At 39.3% G+C, this 27,425-nt stretch overlaps 2 protein-coding genes across 5 annotated transcripts in view; both read left to right on the forward strand.

The window, feature by feature from the left end:
• Nucleotides 1-16,789, forward strand: part of MYO5A (myosin VA) — a 101,646-nt gene extending 84,857 nt beyond the window's left edge. Inside the window, exons 32-42 of the mRNA XM_074917357.1 lie at nt 349-547; nt 2,106-2,180; nt 4,149-4,242; nt 6,259-6,405; nt 6,797-6,951; nt 8,154-8,243; nt 8,949-9,099; nt 9,905-10,187; nt 10,985-11,159; nt 12,493-12,573; nt 13,443-16,789. Coding sequence (XP_074773458.1) covers nt 349-547; nt 2,106-2,180; nt 4,149-4,242; nt 6,259-6,405; nt 6,797-6,951; nt 8,154-8,243; nt 8,949-9,099; nt 9,905-10,187; nt 10,985-11,159; nt 12,493-12,573; nt 13,443-13,595 — 1,603 coding nt within the window. The 3' untranslated portion in view covers nt 13,596-16,789. The remainder of the gene's footprint in view (nt 1-348; nt 548-2,105; nt 2,181-4,148; nt 4,243-6,258; nt 6,406-6,796; nt 6,952-8,153; nt 8,244-8,948; nt 9,100-9,904; nt 10,188-10,984; nt 11,160-12,492; nt 12,574-13,442) is intronic.
• A 731-nt stretch (nt 16,790-17,520) lies between these two features.
• The window catches only part of MYO5C (myosin VC), a 35,519-nt gene continuing 25,614 nt past the window's right edge, over nt 17,521-27,425 (forward strand). For 3 of the 4 annotated variants that reach the window (XM_074917359.1, XM_074917358.1, XM_074917360.1), the window contains exons 1-11: nt 17,521-17,769; nt 21,150-21,260; nt 21,753-21,918; nt 22,193-22,337; nt 22,744-22,900; nt 23,427-23,570; nt 24,498-24,579; nt 25,147-25,254; nt 25,785-25,891; nt 26,529-26,794; nt 27,221-27,302. In XM_074917359.1, the coding sequence (XP_074773460.1) occupies nt 17,575-17,769; nt 21,150-21,260; nt 21,753-21,918; nt 22,193-22,337; nt 22,744-22,900; nt 23,427-23,570; nt 24,498-24,579; nt 25,147-25,254; nt 25,785-25,891; nt 26,529-26,794; nt 27,221-27,302 (1,563 nt within the window). In that variant the 5' untranslated portion in view covers nt 17,521-17,574. Of the gene's footprint in view, nt 17,770-21,149; nt 21,261-21,752; nt 21,919-22,192; nt 22,338-22,743; nt 22,901-23,426; nt 23,571-24,497; nt 24,580-25,146; nt 25,255-25,784; nt 25,892-26,528; nt 26,795-27,220; nt 27,303-27,425 lie in introns of those variants that run through there. The other variant, XM_074917361.1, reaches the window with a different exon arrangement.

Below are 27,425 nucleotides of genomic sequence, written 5' to 3' on the forward strand. Positions count from 1 at the left end.
TTAGAGGTAAAACCTCCTTAAAGCCCCTTTAAAAGCAGTGACAGTCTGTGAAGACTTAGCATTACCTTTATTGCCACGTTCTCAGTGGCACCATACACAGTATGTGTTCAATCGCAAAGGAAATGCAAAGCAGTGTCACAGTTAATTTCTCTCCACTTTTTGATCTTGCAAGCTTAATTTAATTAGAAGGCATATTGAAGGGTTTAAAGAGTACTCTGCCTTTTTCATTTTCCTTTGCAAGCCATGGCTAATTGTTCCTGAGCAGCAGCTAAAGCTTTACACTCCCTGTGAGAACTGGGGATGGAACTTTCTACGTGTGTTCACGCACCTGTTGCTCACCTTCTTTAGGCTGCTGGAGTCTCAGCTTCAGTCGCAGAAGAAGAGCCACGAGAACGAACTGGAATCACTGCGAGGTGAGATCCAGAGTCTGAAGGAAGAAAACAATCGCCAGCAGCAGCTCCTGGCACAGAACCTGCAGCTGCCTCCAGAGGCCCGCATTGAAGCCAGCCTACAGCATGAGATCACCCGGCTGACTAACGAGAACTTGGTAAGGGAAACGGAGCTGCAGGAGCAGGCTGGGGACTTACGGACTTGCTGCGCCTGTAAGTTCTTAGCAGTTTTCAGATGGCAGCCTCCTGCAAAACACTGCGTGAGTGCAGTGGGTTCTTTTTGTAGGTAAGCTGATGGGAGAGAGACACGATTGCTGATGAAGTAATAACGTTTCGGGGAATTTGTTTGATGTTTGTGGCATGGAGAAAGCTTGTGGATCCCAGCTTTCAACTGATGAGTTTAATTATTGCTAAATAGAGTGATTGATATCCAGGCTACTCACAAAAAATATTAGTGCCAAGGGGTGATGTTTCTTCTGAAATATATTAGTTTTATTTCGTTGAAAAACTCTGATGCGGTTCCTCAGTTCTTTGATGGTCACTTTTCTTCCCCTTTCCCTCCTCACTCCCTGAAGCTACACAGATAATCCACTGTGTTACCAGCTCCAGCTATTCAGTATGTTTTGAAGAAAGAAATAGTTCCAGAAAAAGAAACTTGGTTAGAAGTCACTTTACTAATAATTTGTATTCCTTGTTTACTGCACAGCATTTTTGTATGAAGGAAAAAATTGGGTGAAACTCCTGCAAAGGAGTATGTTCATCATGTGCAGGCTAGTTCAGTTCTGGGGAAGTTTTCCAGAGAGGTCCATGTTGCAATACTGTTGGCTTATCACTGTTCACTGCTGAAGGGAACCATGCCACTTCAGGAAGAAAAATCCTAGCTCTGAGTGTCACTGCTTCCTCTAAGCAAGCCACGGTGTAGTCTTTCCTGCTCATGTGTGTTACAGAAGTTATCATTGTCAGGCTCTTGTCTTAGTACCAAAGGTTTTGAGGAAAGCATCAGGTAATTCAGTGAATAGATCTTGGAAAACTGATCCAAAGTGTAAGTTTGCCTCAGCAGCAGCTGTCTCCCACTGACAAAGGTAAACGGCGAATGTTTCCATTTCTGACAGCTCCCTCCTGCTGCTTAGTCATATATGATGATTTTTAGCCTTTTTTCCCCCGCAAGAGACCTACTGATCACATTCTGTGTTCCCAAGGCAACACGCAGTCATATAATTACATCCCAGAGGAGCTCTCTTTATTTTCAAATACAGTGAATGCAATTTTACTTGTTAAATCTAGACTCATTCCTTAATATTTCCCTTCTGATGTTTGAGTATTGCAAGTCCACTCCAAGTCAGGAATATTCTTCTTTTCTATTCCGAGCCTTAGAGTGGAAATAATTTACAGGCTTTCCAGATGTGATGTTAGAATTGCAGTCCTCACTGCAATCCCATCTTGATTAGCATAAGAAACATCCTGTGCAGGTTCTCACAAAGGTTCTATTCCAGGCTTTCACAGTATTAGTATTTTTAAAAGAGCTGGCTGTCCCGCAACTCATCTACATCAGCTTCTCTCTGGAAGAGGCTGGAGTGAGCACCACAACTAAGGACTAGACTACCTAAAAATCAGAGATTCTTGAGCTTGTTTTAATCTGATTTCATTTTATAGTGTTTACTGAAGTATCAGCGTCTCAAAGGCAGGGGAAAAACAATCCTGTACCTATTTTTACAGTTTTATGAGGAGTTGTATGCAGATGATCCCAAGAAGTATCAATCGTACCGGATTTCACTTTACAAACGGATGATTGTATGTAGATCACATGAATCCTGTTTCTTTGTTGTCTTGTTCGCTATTTCTGGAGCACTAATTGAAAGCCAGGCTGCCTCCCTCTTCCCCCTTTAAAGGAAATCCCCTGCAGAGAGCTTCACGATGCCAATTACTTCCCTCACTGCTTTTTTTGTTAGTCTTAGTGTCCTCTGTGTAATCTGTGTCTCTTTTTGATTCACAGTTTCGTTACTAATATAAGTCTTGCACTGTGACCAAAGCTGTTTCTTTTTGAATATTACTTAATACTGCCCTGAAAAAGAGGTACATGATGCAAAAGATGCTCAATTTTCAGAACCACTCTTTGCTTCAAAACTGATACATGTAAATTCAGTTCAGCAAAATAGAGACCTGACCATACAGATCCTTATGAAGGTGAATAACGCCTCAGTTGTGAGTAGCCCAGTCTTAGCCTGAATTTGTTCATCGATCTCTTTACAGTGTTGAAATCTGGAATGAATAAAGCTATCAGAATCAAAATACATAATCTTTTAATATTTTTCAAAAATTCAGAGTCTGAAGGATAACTTTGGAAATAATACCATATTTCCATAATAATTAAAGATAACATATTGAGATAGCACTATAGGTAATTTTAAAGAACATAATTTATGATATTCCAGATCTTAATGAGATGTGAAATCTGTTCAGTTTGTTCAGAGGAATCGTAGAAAGAACTTTTTTCCTTCTCACATATTTGTTGTTTAGAAATCATATCCCTTTACTGATACTTTCAAAACACTGTTGGACTAACATGTATTTTATAAAAAAATTAATTTCAGTAGAAATTGTTATATCTGATGATAAGTATGTTGTGTTATTAACAGGATTTCTCTTGTAATATTGAACACCGTGAATATGAAGCATGGCCTTGATTCTGTTCTTTCAACAGACCTAATATCTTACTGCTCCAGTACATTAGGCTGTAAACTCCTTATTACACGATTGAGAGCAATTCTGTGCCTAATTCAAATTTGTTGCCAATGCTACACTAATACTTTTCAATACTTCTAGGAAAGGTGTAGTTTCCCAGGTGATGCTTTCGATGCACGCAGCTCATGGTCCCTTACATTCTTATCAGTGCCATGAAAAATCACGCTGACAAAAGAGATTTTTCTTTTGAGCTGCTTTCAAACCCTTAACCCGGAGTGGCTTTCAGGATTTTTGAGCTTGAGGTTTTGCTTCCTTTAGAAAGACTCCCCCTTTTTTAATTACATGATTATTTCGTGAATGTACTACCATAAGTCACAGAATTATTCAAAGACAGATTTCTGGGGAGTGCTCCTTTGAAAGAAGGATACAGCTTTCTTGCAAGAGTAGGACATGCAGGTGCTAGGTGTTGTTCAGGTACAGAATAAAGAGATGTAAGACCCCAGTGCCAGTCTAAGGAAATGTGATGACAGCAAGTGATAGGGAGATGGCAGAGAATTACAAGTAATGTTGTATGTTTGGATGTTTGATGATTTTGGTAAATTTGAGTGCAAGTTACAGTCTTTCTGCAGATCTCTCTCTTGTAGTCTTATAAAATGGATAGATCTGAGTAACGAGTCAGTCCTGAAGGCAAGAATAAATGATGCAGAAGTACAGGCTAGCTGTTAAATAATAAAGAAAATTATTTTTATGAGACATTTGAAAGAGCAGGGAGGAAGCATTAGGGAGATGTGTTTGCAGCAAAATGTCTTCTGCCATAAGAACTGACCTAGTTCTGAGTGTCTGCAGAATCTACCTGCCTAAGAGCTTTGCCTTTGTCATGCTGCACATAACTTAATAATATTTGCAATATTTGGCTTGTGTTATAGGCAGCGTACCAGCTTGCAAACCTCAGCCAGAGGATGGCACCACAGTTCAGCTTTCCTCGCCACCTTGTAATTCTAACAGCACTGATTTTGTCTCTGTCACACATTACGGCCCTTTCTCGTATCGTAATCTTTCTTTCATTTTAATTTACAGGATCTAATGGAGCAGCTTGAAAAGCAAGACAAAACTGTTCGCAAGTTAAAGAAACAGTTGAAAGTATTTGCTAAGAAGATCGGTGAACTTGAAGGTACTTTGGAGAAGAAGAGAAAGATTTTGGTTTACTTTTTGTGATCCCGTTGTCATTATATCCATCTGTCTGAGCGGTTGGGAGGGCACGAGGTCCTCAGTAGTATTAGCCTCTGTTAATTGATTCCAGAAACAGGAGAAGCACTAGGAGCTCTGTGGGTTCCTTTATAAACCTTTAGAATCTTTGTCATATTTTGAAGCAATGAGTAAAAGGAGATTGATGTTTCTCTGAAAGGCAGAAACCATTTAAACATAAAGGAATGTTACCTGGGCTGTTGGTGTCCTCAAAGACAGTATCTGGTTTTGTAAAAACAAAAGCAAGACTAAATATGAACCAGGCAGAAATAATTTACCCAGTTTTCCTTTGTGAATTTCTATATCACTGGAGCCAAGAACGCTGAGACTGTCTTCCTTGGCTTGAGGTTTTCTTCCAGAGCTGCTAGCCAAACTTGAGTATGAGAATGCTGAGATATGGACTAAACTAGTTTTATTTTTATGAGTATCAAAGTGAGATGCCTGGCGAGACTGAGAGCTGCTTATGTCTCTGCATAAGTAAGGTCATTTTAATTGCTAAAAGCAATTAATAATGTTATAAAGTTGAAGTATGAATTTGTTTTTAAATCATTCTGGTCCTAATCTTTCAGAAGCTTTTTATGGTCATCTACTTCTTCCAGAAACAAGCTCTCTGCCTACTGAGTTGTTTTATTGAGTACTAAGACTGAAATTAGTGACTGTAGTCTTCAGTGTTTGAAAAGAAGTGATATCAAGTTAAACTTGGATTAACAAGAGTATATTATCCTTTAGCTAGCGGCAGGTCTCCTTGAGCTCCAGTTTGGACTTCTGTGTTTTCTGACCAGTTTGATGGGTGCACACACTTAGCACGCTTGCAGGATGTGCAATAGTTTGTAGAGATTGCACGTAGGTAGGAGGGTTGTGAGAAGAGGATGTAGCTTTCATGGGATGAAGTCAAGTTTTGCTTTTCAAAAACAAATGTGCAGCCTAATCTAGCGGAGTGCATGTGTTGAATGTGATACTGTGAGGCACTGTATGCAACAAGGTAGATATTTTATATATCCTTTTGAAAAGTTACTCCATTTAAGGTTCTTTTACAAACCTCACTCAGTATTGTTTAATTACTACTGTGGACAAGATGACAGTAGTACTCACACAAAATAGAGTGGGAAAATGTTTCTGAAAACATAGTTTAGGCTGTGTTTATTACCTAATTAATTTAGAAAGATGTAGTAGGTCTGGCTGGGATGGAGTTAAGTTTCTTCCTAGCAGCACGTGTGTTGCTGTGTTTTGGGTTTGTGGCTAGGACAGTGTTGGTAACACACTGGTGTTTTGGCTGTTGCTGAACAGAGCTTGCACAGTGTCAAGGTTTTCTCTTCTTCTCACTCTGCCCCCTCAGTCAGTAAGCTAGGGGCATGGCTGAGTGCCTTTGCTTTTGCTTTCCCCCTACCTCTTTCCTTCACCTATTATACTGTCTGTATCTTGACCCACAAGTTTTCTCCCTTTTGCTCTTCATATTCTCTCCCCTGTCCCGCTGGAGGGCTGGGGGGAACTGAGCATGTGTGGGGGTGTGGGTGCTTGTCTGCTGGTCGGGGTAAACCTACCACGGTAGGTAACAAGCTTGAAAAATACTGGCATTTTGCAGAACAATTAGCAGTCACCCTTGCAGTAGTAATCTGGGATTAAGTGATTAATGGCTATGGCTTCGCAGTTGTGCTTTTATATGATAAAATCCAGGAAATTAGCAGTAAGTGTTCATTAATGGATGCCATTCATCCACTTCCATTCTTCTCCAAAGGAAGAATGCCACTCTGAGATTCATTTATCAAAAATTTGTCATCTTGTGTAATAGTCATTTTGTTGCTAAGTGTTACCCTGAACCAAAGAAAAACATTTCTTAGTTCTATATGCTGGAGTTTTTCCTTAGAAATGTCATAGTTTCTTCTGATCTGTACTGGTTGCACCGGAAAATATTATATTACATAATTTCTTTTCTCCTCTGAAGTGGGCCAGATGGAGAACATTTCACCTGGACAAATCATCGATGAACCTATTCGTCCAGTGAACATTCCACGGAAAGAAAAGGACTTCCAAGGGATGTTAGAATATAAGAAGGAGGATGAACAAAAACTTGTCAAGAATCTTATTTTAGGTAAGCATCTTTCTCATTTGCAGCCTCCTCTGCTCCAACACACTCTGAAAAATGAATGATAAGAACACAGAATTTGCATTGTGAACTGAAGAGCTTATTTTGGTTTTGCCAGCATTCAATTTATCTAAAATTCCTAAATGTGTAATCTAATCATCCTTTCTGATGAGTACAATACATATTAATGTGTCTGCATATTTTCTAGCAGGCAGTTATGTTTTATTCTGTTCTGATACTTTATGAAGAAAGTGGCTCTTCTTAGTTTTACCCTTAGTTTTCCCTGCCCATATATAGATATGTATGTACAGTTAACTGGGGAGGTTGCAATTACCACATACACCACCTTCCAATGGCTTTATACTTAACAAAACAATGTATGTTTGTTTTTCCCAAGAGCTGAAACCACGTGGGGTAGCTGTCAACCTCATTCCAGGACTACCAGCATATATTTTGTTCATGTGCGTACGTCACGCGGATTACCTTAATGATGACCAAAAAGTGCGGTCGTTGTTGACTTCCACTATCAATGGCATCAAAAAAGTGTTGAAGGTTAGTTAGTCTGCTTGGTTTAGGAAAACATTAATTCAAAATTTGCTTTTGATTTTTATGTTAGAGGAGTGAGGAAAAGACTTTCCGTGAATTGGCTCTGGGTTTTTCTCATCGGTCAAGTCCTCCCACCAAGGTTACAAAAAGTTGTTAACAAGCAGCAAATTATAGTGATAGTATTTTCTCCACATAATACCACAGATGTTTGAATTAGTGGAAAGAGATCTACCTTCTTTTTATTTTGAATGGAGTTCCTCCTCTGAAGCTATGCCTGTAAAGCTTTGGGTGCAGGCAAAGTTTGCATAGTGAGGCTTTGCAATCCAGAACACTTAATTGAATTGTTTCATTTGCAGTTTTGGTTCACAGATTTCCTCATTTGCTTCACCTTCAGATTACATTGATGATAATATGGTACTGCCTGAAGTCTTCTCAATGAGTTGGCTAGGAGTTTACGCCAAGACTATCTAGAAAGCAATACTAAGACTTAAATATGCATTATGCTTCATGGAGTTTTATAGTTTTTAAATAAAGCAGATGTGCTCAAAACCCAAGCGTTTAACTAAGCTACATGTTTTGAAAAAAATGTTGTGCAAACAATCATGTAGGAACTTAGATATTCATAGAAACTTTTGGACACATTTAAGAGAATGAAATGCATGCTGCGGAGCTCTAGAAATTTTAATTACTCAGATAGCTTATAGTAGATTCTGTGTTCTTTGGCAATGTGGACTTTTTGTTTTATGTTTTCCATCTCAGGCTGCCAAAATGGTTATATGATGTGACATTCATGCAAACTGAATTGTACTCTGCTCCTCCTGCTGGCTTTGCATCATTCCCATCCTCCATGCTGGGCTCTTAGCAAGAGTCACCACCACAGAGCGAGTGCTTGGAGAATGCAGTCACATTGCCCTGTGGTTTCTGCACAGAGCAGTTAGGATAAGTCTATAAAACATAAAAGGATCTTATCTGTGGAGGAAATCGTATTTTGAGAGTTTTTGAAAAATGATACAGAAAACAGGGAGGGTGTTTAATGGTATTTTGTCAAAAACCTTGCTTTTCTAATGTTACTGAACACACAAAGTTTTGCAAAACATCAGAATCTGAATAGCTACCAGCAAGTAGATTTCAAGTGTTTGTTTATCTAACATTTTATTATTTTATTCCTTCTACCAGTCTTTGTTGAAATGTGTTTGTTTTATCTTCAGAAAAGAGGTGATGACTTTGAAACAGTGTCCTTCTGGCTGTCGAACACCTGCCGATTTTTGCACTGTTTGAAGCAGTATAGTGGAGAAGAGGTAAGCACTGCTCTTACTCTGGTTTCGTTTGCTCTATGATACTGTTGTGAGCACTACTCTTTAAGAAATACCCGGAATATCTCAAAGTCTAGTCAAAGTCTCTTAAAACAGCGACACTTTTTGGAGTGGTGGTGATGACATCAATGGAAAGCACGAGGGAATAAGATTTGAACCTGTTTCTCTTTATTGCAGGCTGGGGGCTGCCAGCTCAGATTAAGCAGAAAAATCTGGCTGCGACCATTATGTTGCTTAGTAATGATTCACTGCACTTCTTATGAAAAAGGCCATATTAAGCCCTTTAGCCACAGTAGGGCAGACCAGTTTATGTTTCCAGTCTGTGGCATGCCTAATTTCTTCTTCATACTTAACTGGGATTGTGGCTATAAATGACTAGGTGGGAGTGCCCACGCTGGAGTGGGAGGAAAGGGTCTTACCTGCCAGAACGTTGGCAGAGTTTGTTCCTGTGTCAGATACTTGAATTTGCAGTGGCACATTTGCAAGGAAGTGGCACAAGTCACACCTGAAAAGCAAATCGTAGCATTAGCCTCAATCATAAGAACTTACAAATTAAACTTTTAAGGAGGAGCTATGACTATTATTTTGAAAGTATTAGTCAGCTGCATGAAAAAATATCAATACTGGTTTTGTGTAATATTTTTGTATTCCACTAAAGCATTTTTTTTTTCTGTTATTTTATGAATTCAGGGGTTTATGAAGCATAATACACCTCGTCAAAATGAACACTGCCTCACTAATTTTGATTTAGCTGAATACAGACAAGTACTGAGTGACTTGGCTATTCAGATCTACCAACAACTTGTCCGAGTGTTGGAAAACATTCTGCAACCAATGATTGGTAAGACAAAGTTGAATTCTTTAAACTTCACACAGTAGTACCGAAAGGAAAACTCTGGTGGTGGTGGTGGTAATATACTGTATCTTGTATTTCTTCCCAACCAGTAGAGATTCATTAATAGTTCTTGTGGTATTCTGTTTATAGATGACAAGGGCTACACTGGAAAGGTTGGACTAAAGGAAAAACTAAACTGTGGGTGGTTCCTCTGGCAGTGACAATAAATCAGTATTCATGCGTGCTGTAAATCATGCATCCACAGGAAGAAACTGTTAGGACAGTCTGACATTTGTTGCCCTGTCTGTTGGGAAATATCCCGTGGAAAAATTAGACTTTTTACATGAGAACTCATAATGAAAATGAATATGGAGAAGAATGGTTAGTTGTTAGCCATGAAATAGCTAGCAGTGATGAAGCTTACATTCAGAGAGTTTTTTTCATTAAAAGTACTTTTAATTTTTCTTGTCAGACAGTCCTCTCACAGAAATTTTCATTATGCTTTCCAACCACAGTGTTTAGGAGAATGGAATGGCTTTTGGTTTGCTGATTCTGCTGCTCATACAACCATGGGAGGAAAAAAAGTACTTTGCTGAGCTAGATAGACCTTCCTTTCAAACACACATGATGGAATCTTTGTAAAAACCCTGGAAGCTTAGATTTTGGAGAACATAGTGGGGGACAGAGTTGCTGGAAATCATGGTAGTGTGGCTAACAGAAAGCCTAGCTTGCTTTTTCTGTGTAAATACTAAGTTTTGCTTGCATATGGGAAATTTTGAGTCATTGTAATAATGTTGTTGCTCAAATACAGTTTCAGGAATGCTGGAGCATGAGACTATCCAGGGTGTCTCAGGGGTGAAGCCAACAGGGCTGCGGAAGAGAACATCCAGCATTGCTGATGAAGGAACCTACACGTTGGACTCCATTATTCGGCAGCTGAACTCTTTCCATTCAGTGATGTGCCAGCACGGAATGGATCCAGAGCTGATCAAACAGGTTGTCAAGCAGATGTTCTACATCATTGGGGCTGTAACACTTAATAATCTTCTCCTGCGCAAGGACATGTGCTCGTGGAGCAAAGGAATGCAGATAAGGTGGGAGAGCTCATGTTATACTTTTCTTGAATGTGCTGCTGAAATCTTAGTGCACTCTTGATGCTGCTGAACATAACTTTGATGGAATAGCAGATACATTTTAAATATTTATTTTTCCACACCACTGTTAGACTGATTTTGTGAGGTTCAGTTAAAAAGAGCTTGGTTAACTTAGGCCAAATCCTTACCTGGCTTTCAAGGAAATTTTTTTTTGTTTTGCTTTGGTAGGTAACTGTAGGTAAAATGCTGGTAGGGTTTTTTTCAGCTTTTAGAGAAGAATAGCAAATATGCTTGCTGCATTCTTTGGGTGCTGGTTGCTCAGTGGATACGTGCTGTGTTCAACCACACTGTAGTTTGCCGCATCCTGCGGTAAAGCCATGTTACTCTATTCCTGCATTTGGTATCAGGTGTTCAGTGCATTCTACTGGCATATGCCAGGAGATTTAGCCAAGGCATTCCAGTCCCTCAAGTAACCTTGAAAAGCCTCAGTGCACATTTGCACAGGCAAAATCTTGTTTGCTTTTCCTCTTATCACATGCCTGCAGTTAATAGGAACAGAAATGGGCAAAGCTAGTTAGTGGAAGTGTTTGGCCGTGGTTTCTAACTGGTTTGAAACTAAAAATTTCCTGCCTTCATCAGAAGAAAACAGTATGTAGACACAATTATGAGACATTACAAGCGTAAAGGAAAGCGATGTTAAGGACAAAGAAGAAACACTGGGAAAGAGAAATTGCACGTGCTTCTGATTTAGCCATACTCAAGCGTTAATGTCTTGATACTCCTGCCTCTTTGTACAGATACAATGTGAGTCAACTGGAAGAATGGCTACGTGATAAAAATTTGATGAATAGCGGGGCTAAAGAGACACTGGAACCCCTCATCCAGGCCGCACAGTTGTTGCAAGTAAAAAAGAAAACAGATGAAGATGCAGAAGCCATTTGTTCAATGTGCAATGCACTGACTACTGCCCAGGTAAGCAAACTCCAGCTGTCTGCTCTGCTGTCACTTCTGAGCAGTTCTCTGCTCCGTTGGTGTGTGCTACACCTGCCTGCACTGCTGTCACACGGGGATTGAGGATTTCTTACTCCATTGTGCATTAGTACCACTAAAACAGATTAAGTTGGAAGGGTGAAAAAAGGACTAGACCTTTTTGAGGTTCAAGATAAATTTTGAACAAATGAGGAAGCTCAAGTGATTGTGCAGTGTGTAGTACTATACATAGTCTCTCAGTTTGTGAAAATCCCTAGAGAAAGCTCTTCATTCAAAGACGTTGCTGTACTCCAGACAGCTCTGCCTAGGGTACTAGGAAATTATCTTTGTGCCATCAGTTAGTATCCAGTTAAGTGAATGGACAATACACAGAGCTGTTCTCTCAGGGCCTGTGAACAAAAGTGTTAAGTTACTGTACCCGTCAGCCTCAAAAGCTTGAACCAAGTGTATCTCAGTAAACAGCTGAAGGCTTCTATTTATGAAAGCTTAGATTTTCTACAGATAAGTTGCACTTTTTTTTAACCATGCTATATTTGCATAGAGCTTGCACAGGAATAAATGGATCTTTGATGATTACTGAACATTCCCAGCTGGAAAAGGAAGAAATTTCTCCATTTCTTCCACCATGGTGTCAGCACTAGTGCTTGCACTGATATGGCTGTTTTGATTTAGTAATTCACATCACTGGAAGATCTGTTGGTTTTGTACTGAAATGAGAAGTTAGAATTCCACACACTTCAAGTGGAACTTTGTCAAAAAGTGTTGTTTTTTTAAAAAAAGAGAGTCATGTAAAAAATCAGGTATTTTTTTATAGGTTTTACAAGTTTAACACATATTATTATTTAAAATCTTTGTGATGCAGTTCTTTCCTTTGGTGGTTGTATCCCTGTTTTTAGAGAAATAGCTCATGCTCTTGAAAAACAGTGAAGTCATAAGACTCTTGAGTGGAAGTTACAGAAGGTCATAATTATAGGGTCAAAATTAGGGTGAGAAATACAGCATGTTTCCAGAGGTGTAGGAACACAATCAGTTACTTATCATCTGATTTTTCCATAGTTTGGTATTTTCCACACACATGTAGAAATACAGAGTTTCTACCTCCAAAGAACACATGTGCTGAAGGAGACAGCTGTATAATGTAGCATTAAGGAGGTGATGGAATTCTGTGTGATCGATAAAGCAAAAAACCCCAAAATACTTGTACAGAATTTTCTTTTTAAAATAGCTAATTTAAAAAGGATATTATTAGTGACCATGGATGCATCTGTTGATTCATCAGGACAATGAACCTAAAACTTATTGTTCTTCTTCACAGATTGTAAAAGTTCTGAATTTGTATACTCCAGTTAATGAGTTTGAAGAGAGAGTCTTGGTATCATTTATACGTACAATACAGGTATGGCTGTATCTTTTCATCAAAAATCATTTGACTATTTCTAAGAAACCCTCAGATGAGCCAAAAGAGCTTGTGTCCTGAAATACATTCAGGAACCTGAAGTGTAAACTAGGCTTTTTAGCTATGTTGAAAAGGTGACGTTAGCCTTAAAATTTTAAGCAATCATAATTTACTGCCTGCAGACTTGCATGAAAATGTTAGTTTCCCTGTCATTATGTATGAGGTTTTTGGAAGGTGAGAGGTTTTTGTGCTTGTACCTCTTCGTTTATGTGAACACACTTGCATGCCAACTTTTCAAGTGGTAACATTTATATATGCAAATTTACTTTTATCAGATCTGTGTCTGCATGAGAATTTTCAACTGCTTTGAAAACGGAGGCCTCTGTTCCTAATGAAATTCTTCATTTAGCCCTTCCGGTTTTATATACAATGATGAAAATGAAATGATTTGAAGACTCCAAAGACAAGCAGCCAGTAGAGCAAAATAAAAGAAACAAAGATGATCTTTCTGGTCTGTTAGAAATCAAATGACATTAGTAGCAGGATAAGGGAAGGTAGAACTGGGATAGAACTATAATTCCACTTACTGAAAAGATGCAGTTACCAAACAGTTGGCAAATTCTGCCTTTTGCAGGGAATCTAAATGTCTTCAGATTGCATTCTAAGGGGAAGATACGCAGAACTGAAAATGATGAAAGTAACAACAGGTTAACGGCACAACTGTAGCAAATGTGTCAGGTCAAGTTAGCACAGTGTGTCTGCACGTAGGCATCTTTCTGTAAGCACAGATGAAGTGCTGCCTCTTTGCAAGATGGTTACTATCAATGAAGTAGCTAAATGCTGATGCAACGACTTTCTTCTCTTTGCAGATGCGTCTGCGAGACAGGAAGGACTCTCCTCAGTTGCTCATGGATGCTAAACACATCTTCCCTGTTACTTTTCCGTTTAATCCATCCTCTCTGGCATTAGAAACCATTCAGATCCCAGCCAGCTTGGGCCTGGGCTTCATATCACGTGTCTGATCCCAAGGATGTACCATCGGTGTTAGATGGAGAATCAGTTGCCTGGTATCTTTACCCATTAAAGCATAGTGAGCCACTGAAAACACATTTTCTGAACAAACAGTCTGTATGTGCCCAAATCTGTAGTAAAAGTAGCTGGAAAACTACATAACAGCACCACAGATTGAAGGCTAATAGCAAGATGTGCATTTGTGTTCAGTCATTGCATTTATGAGGGCATCACTGATCCGTATGGAAATGGGGCTGGGACAAAAATTGGTGTCTTCAGCTGTCTAGAGACATTTTTAGATCTTTAGTAATGTATTTAAATAGTGTAAATTAAACTCCATATGTAATCTTCTCAGAGGCAGGGACCAACAGGGACAGTCACAGTCCTGAACATGGAAGACTTGAAAGTAAGGCATTTTGTAGTAGAACACAGTGTCACTCGGGAGCCTGCTACATTTAATTTGTGAAAACTGGAATGGAAAAGCTGGCAATATATAAAATGATTTCTTAAACCACTTATTTGTGTCAGTTCGACATAAATTCTAGTGCTAAGTCTTACAGCTCACGATATGCTCTAACTTAAGTGTTCATTTGTTAGTACTGTGGTTTACCACGCATACGAAATCGCTGCTGCATATTGTGTTCTTTTAAATGTATGACAGTATCCTACTAAGCACTAAAAAGAAGATATTTCTTTTTTTGTTGTCAACCTTATTTACAGTCTGATGCAGTCTGTTATTTTAACTGGATTTTTGCAAATGGTATCGAATAACACCTGTAGAGGAAAATGGTAACTAAGCACAAGTAGCACACTGGAAATTACACGTTTAGTTATTTTTAAAAGTAGTTAGCTAAAAATACAGAATCTTGAAGCAAATGGTCAGAAGTCAATAAATGATTTTAGTATTTATTTAGATTTTGTAGTCTGGCTAATGTTCTTTGTTTGTAGACCACAGAGATGACAGTGTGTATATTGAGTATAATCTCTTTTGGTTTCTTGCCACTTAAAAAAAAAAAAAAGTATTCAAAAGTATTCTTTCATACTGGAATTTGAGAGGAAGAACTTCAATAAAAAATTTCTGCAGTAGCCCAAGGCTCTCATTCCTTGAAAGTTAACTAACGAGAATGTTAAGTAGGTTTTGACTGTGATTCATGCTGATTTAATGGTTGGAGATCCAGAGTGCATAATGAGAAACTGAGTTATTTTGGATACTGCACATCTTCCTGGAAATATTTTTCTGTCTCACACATCTTGGATCTGCTGTATAGAATTCACATTTCACCAATGTGCAACCTAAGGGCAGAAGCCTTGCTTAAGGTTCCAGTTCTGAACTTTAAAATACAAGTAGTTTGTGGTGTGTGGCTCCAATATACATGTAAAAAAAAGCCACACACATTGCTCAGTTGCATTGTGCAATATTTTTTATGTATTATAATAATTAGCAACTTAACTTTAATTTCTTTTAAAATACTGAGAAATAATCTAGAGGTACACTACTAGACTATTTGGTACTAATCTGTTTGCCTGCAAACTCTCAGAAAAAAAATAAAAATCTGTTAAGCAGACTGAAACATTTCAGTTAAGTTTTACTTGAGATGTGGATGTGCTGTTCGTATGGTGGCTAAAACTGGTAGTAAAGACAACCTAAATTTTGTCGGTATCATTTTAAGATACTCATGTCATCTTATTTTCAAATGTGTATGCCCCGTGTTACGCTTGAGGGATCATGCCAGTACTTCCAAGAGCTCATACTGCATTGCATAAACCTTTTGAATGATCTTTGCTGAATGATTTAGATTGTTCTCCTGTGCATGGTATATACCAAACACTCTTTTTTCAAATGTTACTTGATTTCTGAAACTACTACAGCTACTGTTAAGTGGCTCCATGTAAGGTATAACGTAGTTTTCAGACTGTCGGGGTACTGTACTTGTGAGAATGTAATGGGAAAGCCTTCACATCAGGTAGGGAGGTTAGAAAAGAAAATACGTGAGAACATGCTGACCTACAAATTTTTTCTCCTATTGAAAAAAAAACCAAACAATTGGCATTACAGTATGTTCATACTGTAGATCAGGAAATGTATCCACTACTTAAGCGTTAGTGTATTAAAATGTACGCCTAAATGTATTTTTGTTTATTTTTTACGTTTGTTTACCTGTAAAAAGCCTTATTGTATCTTGTTTCTTTAAAAAAGTAGTGTTTAGTAATTTATAGGTATTATCCTTAAACTCAGTGGTTTGACTGGTATTACTTTTATATCACATTAAAAGTATATGCTGCTTGACATGTTTTAAAGGAAAATATTTTTAAGTTGGAATAGATGTGTAATTGGTAATTCATCTAACATTTTACATGGCAGTATTTTACATGCACTTTTCAGAAGTAAAATTTTAGTGTCAGTGTATATTATATCTTTCACCTTAGGACTAATATCTCTTTAACCATGGAATATAATGCAGAATTATTTTAACAACTTTTTTTTTTTTTTCCTTTGAATCATTGTTATGCTCTTTTAATGTGGACATATCTTTTATATTTTAATTTATTATCTATTGCTATGATAGATTTTATCGGATGCTGGAAAAATATTTGTCAATGACCCCTTAGAATTATATACAGTTATTCTAGAGATTTTGCACAATAATTACCTCATTCAGTTTGGTGTATTTTTATTCCAGTGATCATTTTATTCTGATGTTTAGGACACAGTCTTCTATCCAAATTTTGAAAAATTGCTTCTCAGACTTCAATCTGGGATGGAACGTGAAAAGTACTTCAGTCTGTTAAATGTGATTAATCTATTCTATCAATCACAGGAAAAAAAAAAAGGATCTACTTCAATGTTGAAAAGTGGGTTGATATCAAATAACATTTGTTCCCAACTTGGAAACACCAGCATTTGCAATATGGAGGTCTGTGTAATTTGTGATTTAAACTGAACGTATTTCAAATACCGTACAAAACCGATGCGTAAACACTTGGGTTTTTTTAAGATGCTGATACTTCATGTGATAAATAAAAGCCTTTAAACACAGGTTTTCACTCAATGCCACTACAGTACATAGATGAAAACCAAAACATCGTCAGAATGACCTGAGCTCTGATATGTTGTAGTGTCTGATGTTGTACTTAGTAAATGTATGCATCATAAAAACTGTAGCCTAATAGCTATCACTGGAAAATGTCCAAATAAAAATACAACTGTACGATTTGCTTTGGATTTTTTGTTGGTTGGTTGTTCGTAAGCCGTGTGCTGGCACAGGCCCCAGGCGATCACACGGGTTCCCTCCGTGGCAGACGAAGTGTTGAGTGCCAAGGGAGCTGGTTGAAGGCTCAGGATTGTATAAATACACACCCGGACGCCCGGAGTGTGCCATAAACTGCCGTGCATATCGGAAAAAACTTTGACAGAACCCACTTCTGTTACGATATTTTTGTTACCAAATATTAATGGTTACTGAAATAACAGTTACTGAAATAAGAATTAAGATTTATACTTTGCTAAAATATTGTCTTCTGTGCCATGAAAGCTCTCTGGTGCCTGGCAGGCAGGGAGGGGCTGTGGGCCTCTGGGCATAGATCCACCTGCCAGAACCTGGTACTGGATTTTCAAATCTTCTTCCCTCAGAGAGGATCACTGAATGTAATACCTGTTAGTGCCCTAAGCTTACTCAGTGCATTCGGAGCTGTTTGAGTGTGTTAGAGAAAGTTCTTCATGGTGTTTTATAGGAAGGATTCACGTTTCTGTTGGGTTTCGCCCCTCGGTCAGGAATGGCTCCCCTCATGGTGCTGCAGGCAGCGCGAGCGACCATTATTCCTAAACGCAGGAATATCGATCCTACATGGCAGATTTATCCATCGTACCTGGGCCTACTGATCCTCTACTATGCTTCTGTACCTGTCGAAATGAGGAGGTGGCGTGCAAGCTGTCCTCAGCGGGAAGGCTTTAGCGCGGCGCTGCGGGTCACGGAGCGCCTCGGCCCCGCCATGGCGGGGACCCGCCTTCTCCTCCGCGGGGCAGGGGCAGGGCGGGCCCGCCTGGGACGGGCCAGGATCGGGCCGGGCCGCTTCCCCACGCCTCGGGGGGCGGCGGCGGGCGCGGCCACCTGCCCCCTGCGGAACTTGCCGCACCACTGTCGCCGCCGGCGGCCCGGGATGGCGCTGGCCGAGCTCTACACGCAGGTGAGCGCGGCGGGGAGCGGCCCTGAGGGGCACCGGCCGCCATGGCGGGAGCGGCCCCTGAGGGCAGGCGGCGGCGCCTTCTCCCGCGCCCGCCGCCCCGGGACGGCGAGGAGCAGGGCACGGGAAGGGGCGGCCGGCCGGGCGATCACGCCAGGCTCAGTGAGCTTGCGGGTGCTTTCGGCGCTGTCTGGGCTGGCGGCGCGTTGTTGAGGCGCTCGGGGTCGGACCTGGCGGAGGGAACGTGTGCCCCGTGTGTAAGGGTGCGTCACCTCTGTGGGACCCGCGGCTCGGGAATCCCAGGGCGGCGTAGAAAAAAACTTCGTTTTGAGACTTTTGGTCTTTAGGTGTAGGGCTCTGATGTGCTAGCCAGCGATTGGGCAACTTTAAGAGCACTTTTCCTGGCCACTTAATCGCCAAGTGCTCACTCTTTTGGTTATGCAAATATTTGGCACTAAATGATTCTTCCTCCTTAATGCGGCTGCTGGGTTGGTTTTTTTTTTTGCACAATTTTTCTCACTTTTCCTGTAGTCACCAGAGTGTTGAGACATACGGTTTGTTTGCTTAGCTTCAAATAACAAAAATACCACGCACACAATACGAATTTACAAACACCTCTCTCCTCTATCGCAGAAGCAGCTGCCATGACAAACTCCTGGGTGCTGCCCTGGTATTTACTCACTCGTGGTGTTGGTACCACACTCGAAGCAGCTGAAAGAACAAATGTGGTGTTTTTTTTAAAATCAGGAATTAATGTTAGGCAGGTGAAGGGGAGGAAGGAGCATGGGTGTAACTTGATACGAAAATGAGCAAACTCTCTTCTGTTTACTTGTAAGGCAGGGTTTGGAGAAAGCGAACTTTGGTAGGCTGGGTGCATTTGCCGATGGAGGCTCCTGGAACTGCAGGGACCTTTTCTGGAGGATTAAGCACTTCGATCACATGCTTTTTCTTCCCTTTCTTGTCTGTGACCCAGTGCAGTTCGTTTTCTTACGTGGGAACACTTTATGTGCCCCTGAGGCTATTTGGTGGTGATATTCTTGACTCACATAGAATAACAGCAAGTAAAGAATTCAGTTTAACAGCTGTGAATAGATATTTTTCATAAGCCAGGAAATCAACATAGTGTAGGGATGACACAAAAGTCAGTTTATACTTAAATATGCATGGAAAAAGCAGAGTTAAAACTGATTCAGTTGAGCTACGCCTTTCATTTGCCCACTAAATACATATATGCAAGGCTGGATTTTTCTCCCTTTGATCAACTAGATGAAAATGTTGTCATCATAGTCATTTGGGGTTGTTTAGAAAAGGTCTTTGTGAATTTGGATATTGTGTCAAAAATGCCATCCTGCTGAAGGCATCAGCAAAGAGGTGTCATGAAAGCAGCTGAGGTTTTGGTGAGGGTTCATCACCTGGCGTGCATGCCAGGTTGGCCTATGGTTGACCAGAAAGGTCAACCTCCATCCTTAGAGACACTGAAAACTCACCTGGAGAGGTTACCAAGCAACCCAAGCTAATTGGTAAGACATCCCTGCGAAAGTCCCTCTTACCCTGGATCGATTGGTGTTGATCCTCAGGGGTTAGAGTTGAGAAGGGTGTTGTTGAGGTAGAGTGCAGCTGTTTGGACCTCTGCAGGCACCCACCACTGGCAGTGTGGTCAGTGAGGTTCTTGGGGCAGAGACCCTCCTGTTCTGAGCATCTGCCGGAGCTTCCAGGGCTTCCTCCGAATTAGAGGGGAAAAAAGCCATTTATGCCAAAAGCAACAGTTGCAGTGCCAAAACGAAAGGTATGTGAGTCTCCAAGGGGTCAGTGGGTATGCTAACACTTCATGAAATCCTTGAGTAATGTTAATTTTTCAAGTAAGCAGCTGTAGCAGTTCTCATGGGTTTATTTAAATACACAGTTGGTTCAAACTGACTGTGAATATAGCTAGGGTAGGGGAATTGAATGAAGGGTTCTGGCTATGGAAGCAGAATGATGCTGGAAGAAGCTTATTCAGCATGGTTGCTTGTGCAAGGAGAGACTGAATGGTTCTGTGCTGTCTGGTGTTACTTTATCACAAATTAGAGGAGAGATGGTCCATAAGAAACTTGGCGCTAACATGTACAGGCAATATTCAGCAGTTTTTTTCTGACATCACTATCCTTCCTCCTGTCCTCTCCTACGTCCCAGTATAGTCTTCAATGTTATCTTCATTGCCATCTGGGATACAGGCTATATGGCATAAAAAATATTTTCCACCAAGATTTAAGGAAGATGCTGATGTGTCAGAAGTTGCCTCAAACTGCAAATCCCCGAACAGAAGTCATTTCAGTGTAACTAAAACCAGTGTCTACTAATGCATAGTTGATGCACTGGGGAGACTTTGAGGGATGCTGCTGCTTTGTTAAACCCTGGCAGGATGAGAAGAACACACCACATCAGTGAAGAAATTGCTGACTTACTGAGGTTACCAGCTGTGTTATGTCCTTCTAAGGAATGCTATTTCCTATAGCTTCTAGGGCAGAACATTTTAAGATGTTGCTAATGTTTTAGCATTTTAACTCCAGCATAGAACTAGATGGTTTTAATGCTGTAATTTACATTCAGACATTTCTGCTTCAGAAGGCTAGAGGCAATTCTGTTGTCTCGATTCTTCAAATACCTGGAAGAAAATTATAGTTCATCTGCTTCTATTGGAAATAAGTGCTTTTAGGAAAGGTGTTTTCTTCCTGAGGCAGAGCTGAAGGACCTCACTGGGTCTGAGCTCAGCTAAGCCAGTTGATTCTTTGTAAAGAAAGAAACCTGCCAGTAATCTTTGAAGTTCACCCTAGAACAGGGGAAGATGTTTGGAGGTTGCACTTCAGTCCCATTAAAAGAAAGGGAACTGCAGAGTCTTTCTTGTGTGTACATCTGTGCCTGTGGCAAAATCCTTTCTAAGTTCAGTATGCTAGACTTGAATTCAGGGATGTGATTGTCAAATTCTGTTAAACCAGGTGCTTTCTCTGGTACTTGCTCTTTTGAAATTCATAAAAGTCAGGGCTCTACCTTAACTGTATTTTATTCTTTTTGTTCGGTGTTAGAGGGTTTGAAGAGCCTGGCCACAGTCTGGCCCTTGCTCCCCTGCCTGCATGCTGTGGTGTTCTGCAGACTTTACACTAAACAGGAGCAGAACAAGCATGTCTGAGATTAATGAGTCTGCTGTCATTTTTTTTCTGTCACGAAGAATAACTAAAATATAAAAAACCAGTGAGCTGTACAGAGCTAATAATAATCCCAAGAATTCCTGGCATCCAGTTAGTTCAGCTTTTAGGTTGCACTTGACATTTGAAAACTACTTTTTTGTCCTAGTCTAGTATTATGATAATGGCTAAGCTAACTGTTATCTTGTTCTTCTGTTGTAGTACAATAGGGTTTGGATCCCTGATAGTGAAGCGGTTTGGCAGTCTGCAGAAATCACAAAAAACTACAAAGCTGGAGACCGTTTTCTCCACGTGCAATTAGAAGATGGAACTGTAAGGAAAAAAGCCTTAATTATTGTGGGGTTTGCTGAGTTATGTTTATGTAGAAACATGGGACTTGCCATTACGAGATCTAAATGACTTGTCCGTATTTTCTTTTATGCTAACCCTGCAGTGCCTAGAATTTTATCATGCTGTAATTTGTACAGTAAACTGCTGTTACGTAAAAATATGAATAGTGCTTTTCTACTATCTGTACAACATTAGTATAGAACACGTGCCTTGAAGATCGCTTCACTTTTCAAATAAGCACTGAAACTCGTCTTTAGTTGAAGTAAATCAGAAGTGCAAGGCAGTCATAGTTACCTCCATCTTCCTTCCATCATCTCCAAGCCCCACAGGTTCAGTGGGATGCCTGGGGTTGATGAAATACAAGATCAGACAGAGCTCCATCAACCCTGTAACTCTGTGTAAAGGTAGAAGATCGATTTGTGTTTATGCAAACATTATGCATTTTATGATATTTTAAGTCATTTTTGTTGACAGGAACTGAATTACCCTGTTGATCCAGCTGCCTTGCCACCCCTGCGAAATCCTGACATACTTGTTGGTGAAAATGATCTGACTGCACTTAGTTATCTCCACGAACCAGCTGTTCTACACAATCTTAAAGTTCGGTTTGTGGAGTCTAAGCTGATCTACACCTATAGTGGTAAGCCAATTAAAATGCAAGATAGAAAAAAAAATCTTAAATAAATCTTGGGTGAGTTTGCAATATGATGTGCATAATGTTTTCCTCAAGTGTATTTTAACTCACTCGAGTGAACTCGTTTTTGTACGAGTTAGAGACTCGTTTGTTGATCAGGATCTCCTACCTAGTTTAGAAAATACTGCTACCTTGTATCAGTTTAACTGTGGTTGCCAAAAACTGGCATTACCATTGACCTAACCTATGTTTCATTTTTGTTTTGTACATTTGGTTGCAGGAATAATTTTGGTTGCAATAAACCCCTATAAACAGTTGCCAATATATGGAGATGCTATTATCCATGCCTATAGTGGGCAGAACATGGGGGACATGGATCCACATATATTTGCTGTGGCAGAAGAAGCCTACAAGCAGATGGCAAGGTTCAGTATGTTGTGTAATGTCCATAAATAACACCTGAAGTCTAGGGGCAGTCAGTGTTAATTGTAATTTAACTGTGTGTGTGCCACTGGCTATTGAGAATACCTTTGAGTGGGTAGCTTGACTAGAGAAGGAGTAATTCGTTAACCAGCTGAGAAATTTCTAGAACTCATAAGTGTTTTCATTCTTGGCGAGGGGCAAAAAACTGTCTTAGCTGAGTGAATAGCAATGACATCAGTCTAGGGGTTAAGCTGAAGAGGAGCAAGAGAGGAAGGGATGAAAGATGGAACTGATAGGAGAGTTAACCACAGCGTGTTTTCATACATTTATTTCATACCTATAATTCTTACATTTATGTACACATTTTAGACATGTCTGATTTAAACTGTCTTGATGATTTGGTTTTAGAAATAACAAAAATCAGTCTATCATAGTCAGTGGAGAATCAGGAGCTGGAAAGACTGTGTCTGCAAGATACACTATGAGATACTTTGCCACTGTGAGTAAGTCAAGCAGCAATGCACATGTGGAAGATAAAGTACTGGCATCCAATCCAATAACTGAGGTGAGTTTCAGAATCTGCCACGTCTGTACTCGTCAAGGAAAGAATTCTGAGAGCTGCTGGGAATCTTTCTTGGAAATCTAGGGATGTTTCAGCTGCCTGAGTTGAATATCTAAATTTGAAGTTTAGCATCTGAATGTTACTAATGGAAAGGGGTAGTCAGCTCCAGAACACCCAGGTTCTGCCTAACTTACCAGTGGCACTTTGGAGGCACTAGTTTGCTTCCAGAGTTTCATCTGACCACATCATATTAATTAGACGATGAGAAAACCATATTGAGCAAGTTGTTTGTTTTTATTAATTGGAATAGAAACTGGTTAAGCTTCCTTATGTTAGGAAAATATACTTCCAGTTTATGTCATGTTACACTGTTTGATTTGAGGCTTATCTTAAAATCTCACAGCTCAATGCTGAGATTGATCCTTGAGCACCTTCGATTTTAGGAACTTGTAGTTGAGTCAGTTTTGACAACATTATTCTTATGAAAGATGCAAGTAAAACAGATTCTAAAAGCTTACAATTTTTATAGGCTGTCGGCAATGCAAAAACCACACGGAATGATAATAGCAGTCGATTTGGAAAATACACTGAAATCAGTTTTGATCAGAGTTACCAAATCATTGGAGCTAACATGAGAACATACCTGCTTGAGAAATCCAGAGTTGTTTTTCAGGTGGGTAAAATAAAGGTAAAAACAGTCAATGTCAGTATAGCTGCTAATGTACTATCCTTTGCTAGTTTCATATAGAAAATGTTATGTGAAGTTCTGAATACTATGTCTAAGCAGCATTTGATTTCTTTTTTAATAGGAGCTAATCTCATTTATAATAAGAAACTAATTTGTTCCATGTTCTCCCTTATGTTAAGTAGAGGATATATCTTGGGGACAATTCCCTGAGATAAGTGCAAGAAGTATTTGAGAAATCTGTGACTTTCCATCACAATAGTAACATGGGCCAATTTGGTCTGGAGAAGAACAGTGTATACAGGGCAGAGAGAGTCTTGGTTAAAAACTGGCTCAAAATTTGTAAGGCTGGGCCTTACTGCATACGACTCATTACAGCATCAGAGCATAATTGTGACAATCTACTAAAGAAAGCCTTTAATTTTATAAAACTGTTTTCACAAAGTTTTCCTTTTTAGTAATATTTTAACTTTCTAAGTACCATGAAAATTGCTTCTGTATATCTCCTGCCTGAAGGATGGTTTGGAAATAGTTAGAGAGTTTTCTGAGTTACCACAGGGCAGTGTTTCAGCTGGCACTGCTACGCAGTTGTTCTGTCAGTTCTTATCAGTAGATGGTTGTTTAAGCTGAAGAAATTATTAAAGTAACAGCCTTGGGGAAAGAACTCAGCATATTGGTAATGGAAATAAAGTAGACTTGAATTTATCACTTTCAGAGCTCTTGTTGAAGTCTTTGGATGTGCCATTTTATATTGGGCAATTTCTTTGCTAAACCGTGTTGCAGCAGAATTTAGCCTTCAAGTATCTCTTTACAGTAGTGTTGAATAGTGAATGTGGTTCTGTTTGTTGCTTTTTGGGTTTGTGTGTTGGTTGTTTTTTTTCTTTCTGTAATGGTATTCTTTGCTTTAATTTACAGTCAGAGAATGAAAGAAACTACCATATATTTTATCAGTTGTGTGCATCTGCTATGCAACCTGAATTTAAGCATCTTAAATTGGGTAGGTCTCAAGAAAATAAGCTACTCTTCATTTTTGCAGTGCAGTATTTAAAAGATTGGATTTTCAAATGCTGGGATGTTAAGTGCTTTATAGCATAAATCTCCCAGATTTACAATGGGACTTGCATTTTTATGTCACTTAGCTATTAATCCTGTTTGAATTGAACTTGGTAGCAAATCCTTAGTAACTTGAATAGTTCATGAGCAAGTACCTATGTGTCTTTGAAAATTTTATTCTAACACTTTCAGTAGTGACAGATGCCATAATGACAGTTTAGGGGCTTGGTTCATTTATCTACAGAGAAGCTTTAATGCCACCTGGGAGAGGCACACCTTAGGTATGTGTTTACTCAGTCTTCATTCCTGTTTATTAAATCAAGTATTAAGATTGCCAGGAATTATGAATACTGATTTGTGTCAGCTTGACTGAGTGAGGCGTATGGATTTCTCTCAGAAAAACAGCCCCTCCAGCTCATTGCTGCAGACCTGTCATCTGACGGCATCTTTTTTCTGGTGTTACATCAGTCCCAAATTTTTCAGCATTACAACTTTTTCTTCTTATCTATAGGAAGTGCAGAAGAATTTAACTACACAAGAATGGGTGGCAGCACAGTAATAGAAGGAGTCGATGACAGAACAAATATGGTGGAGACTCAGAAGACATTTGCCTTACTGGGTAAATTCTTGAGGATACCTTTTCAATAGATTTAAAAATACAGCTTTCTTCCCAAATGGACAAAGGTAGATAGTTTCTGAAATATCCAAAACGTTAGTGGTAATGACCAAAATAATTTCCTTCATACCTTATCCATTGCACTGTTGTTCTGTTTCAAAAATACTGGGCAAGAACAAATGTCTGTTAGCAATTGGTGTTCATTGTTAATGGTCAGAATCGCTAAGGGCTGGAGTCTTCTTGGCCCTTAAGCTAACATGCTGTAACAGAAGTGGAATTGGAAGCTTCTTTGCCCCTATGTGAAAGCCAAATCAGACTTGAGCTGCATTTGGGGAGGTACAAAAATTCATGCCTAATCTCTCATCAGATCAGACAGGCAAAAAGTAGGCAGAACCAAGGCTCTGCATAGTAGTCTGCAGAGATGCTGTACAATTCTTGGCTGCACAACAAAGCAAGTAATGCACCATTGTGCTATTTTAATTAACTGTACTGTTTCTGAGTATTTAAAATAATCAAGAATTGTTTTTTTTTAGGTTTGAAGGAGGATTTTCAGATGGATGTTTTTAAAATGCTGGCAGCAATCCTACACTTAGGCAATGTGGAAATAACAGCTGTTGGAGATGAAAGATCATCCATCAGTGTAAGGAAGTAACTCATTCAGATACTGACATTTTCTTTCATATTCTATGCCAAAAGTCCTTTAGCAATAGTTTTTCTCATATCTGGGGCTATGAGCAGCATTAAATGTGGCATTCTAAACTTGAGAGATTTTTTCCAGCTTCATCTACATAGAATCACAGGAATGTTTCTGTGAATCCTGTTTTGTGACCAAGTTCAGAAAGTCTGAAAAAAGGCAAAATGTGCCTAAGAAAACCTCGTATCCAACTGAGCCACAGCTGTTGGAAAAGCTGTTTGGGGCTCTGCAGGACACAGAAACAAGAGCATTGTCTAAGGTGCTCAGAAAGTGACCCAGCGGACTGTGAAAGTCTAAAAGGCAAGGAGACCTAAACCTAGAATAAAGTAGCTTTTTCATTCAGTGTCGTAATCCAAAGCATCTCACCCAGCCCAAGTTTTACTCTCCCCCATCAGGAGCTCTATCCGGTATTCTTTGCTTTAGCTCTTCCTGTTATTTTGGCAGATGAAGAAGTGAACAGAGCCCCTTGTCTGTCTAAAAATTAAGAGTCATAGTTTGATGTCAGTGGTGCTGGATTTCACGGTCTAGACAACAGTTAAAATATGAAATGTAATCTTATAATATTTATTTATCTTCTTTAAAGCTGAAAGATAAACATCTCAGTATATTCTGTGAACTTCTGGATTTAAACTGTGACAAAATGGCACAATGGATGTGCCACCGAAAGATTATCACTACCTCCGAGACTGTAATAAAGCCAATGACAAGAGCCCAGGCTGTTAATGCAAGGGATGCTCTGGCAAAGAAGATCTATTCTCATTTATTTGACTTTATTGTGGAAAGAATTAACCAAGCTTTGCAGTTTCCTGGCAAACAACATACTTTTATTGGTGTTTTGGACATTTATGGGTAAGAATGCATCTGGAACCAAATTTACTTTAAGTTATTCCTTTGGATTTGCTAAGAGGAACTTTTCCAGTTTGTGCTGCTAATGAATTTGGAGGGGTTTGTTTTACTGAAAGGTCATAGTCGTGTAAATTCGTTAGCATCTAGAGTAGTGAAAATGTTCAGCAACTATAAAGGTTAGTCATTTTTGTGAATGAGGTTTAAATTTAAATCTGGATGTAATGCTTTTAGATTTAACTCTTGGATTTTTTAGCTCTGTCTGGTAACATCAAATTCTAGGGAAGCTTTGAAATGCTTTAGCCATCTTCATTAGTCTTATGGCTGTTTAATTTTCTTAGAAATATTAGGATAACCCCAAAGTCTTAAAGAATACTGCTGTTTGTATTTAAATGTCAAGGATTTTTTTTTCTGATTTGACATGTGTTTCAGCTTTGAAACATTTGATGTGAACAGTTTTGAACAATTTTGCATCAATTATGCTAATGAAAAACTGCAGCAGCAATTTAATATGGTACGTTCTTTTATTTGTTACAGCCTTTGTCTTATTTTGCTTCAGTTTTGAGATTATCAATAATGGATATTAGCAAATGCTCTTTGTATTTGAGTAATGGATATTTATGCATAATGGCTATCC

Source organism: Athene noctua, chromosome 13 (assembly GCF_965140245.1).
Source record: "Athene noctua chromosome 13, bAthNoc1.hap1.1, whole genome shotgun sequence".
Taxonomy (NCBI): Eukaryota; Metazoa; Chordata; class Aves; order Strigiformes; family Strigidae; genus Athene; species Athene noctua.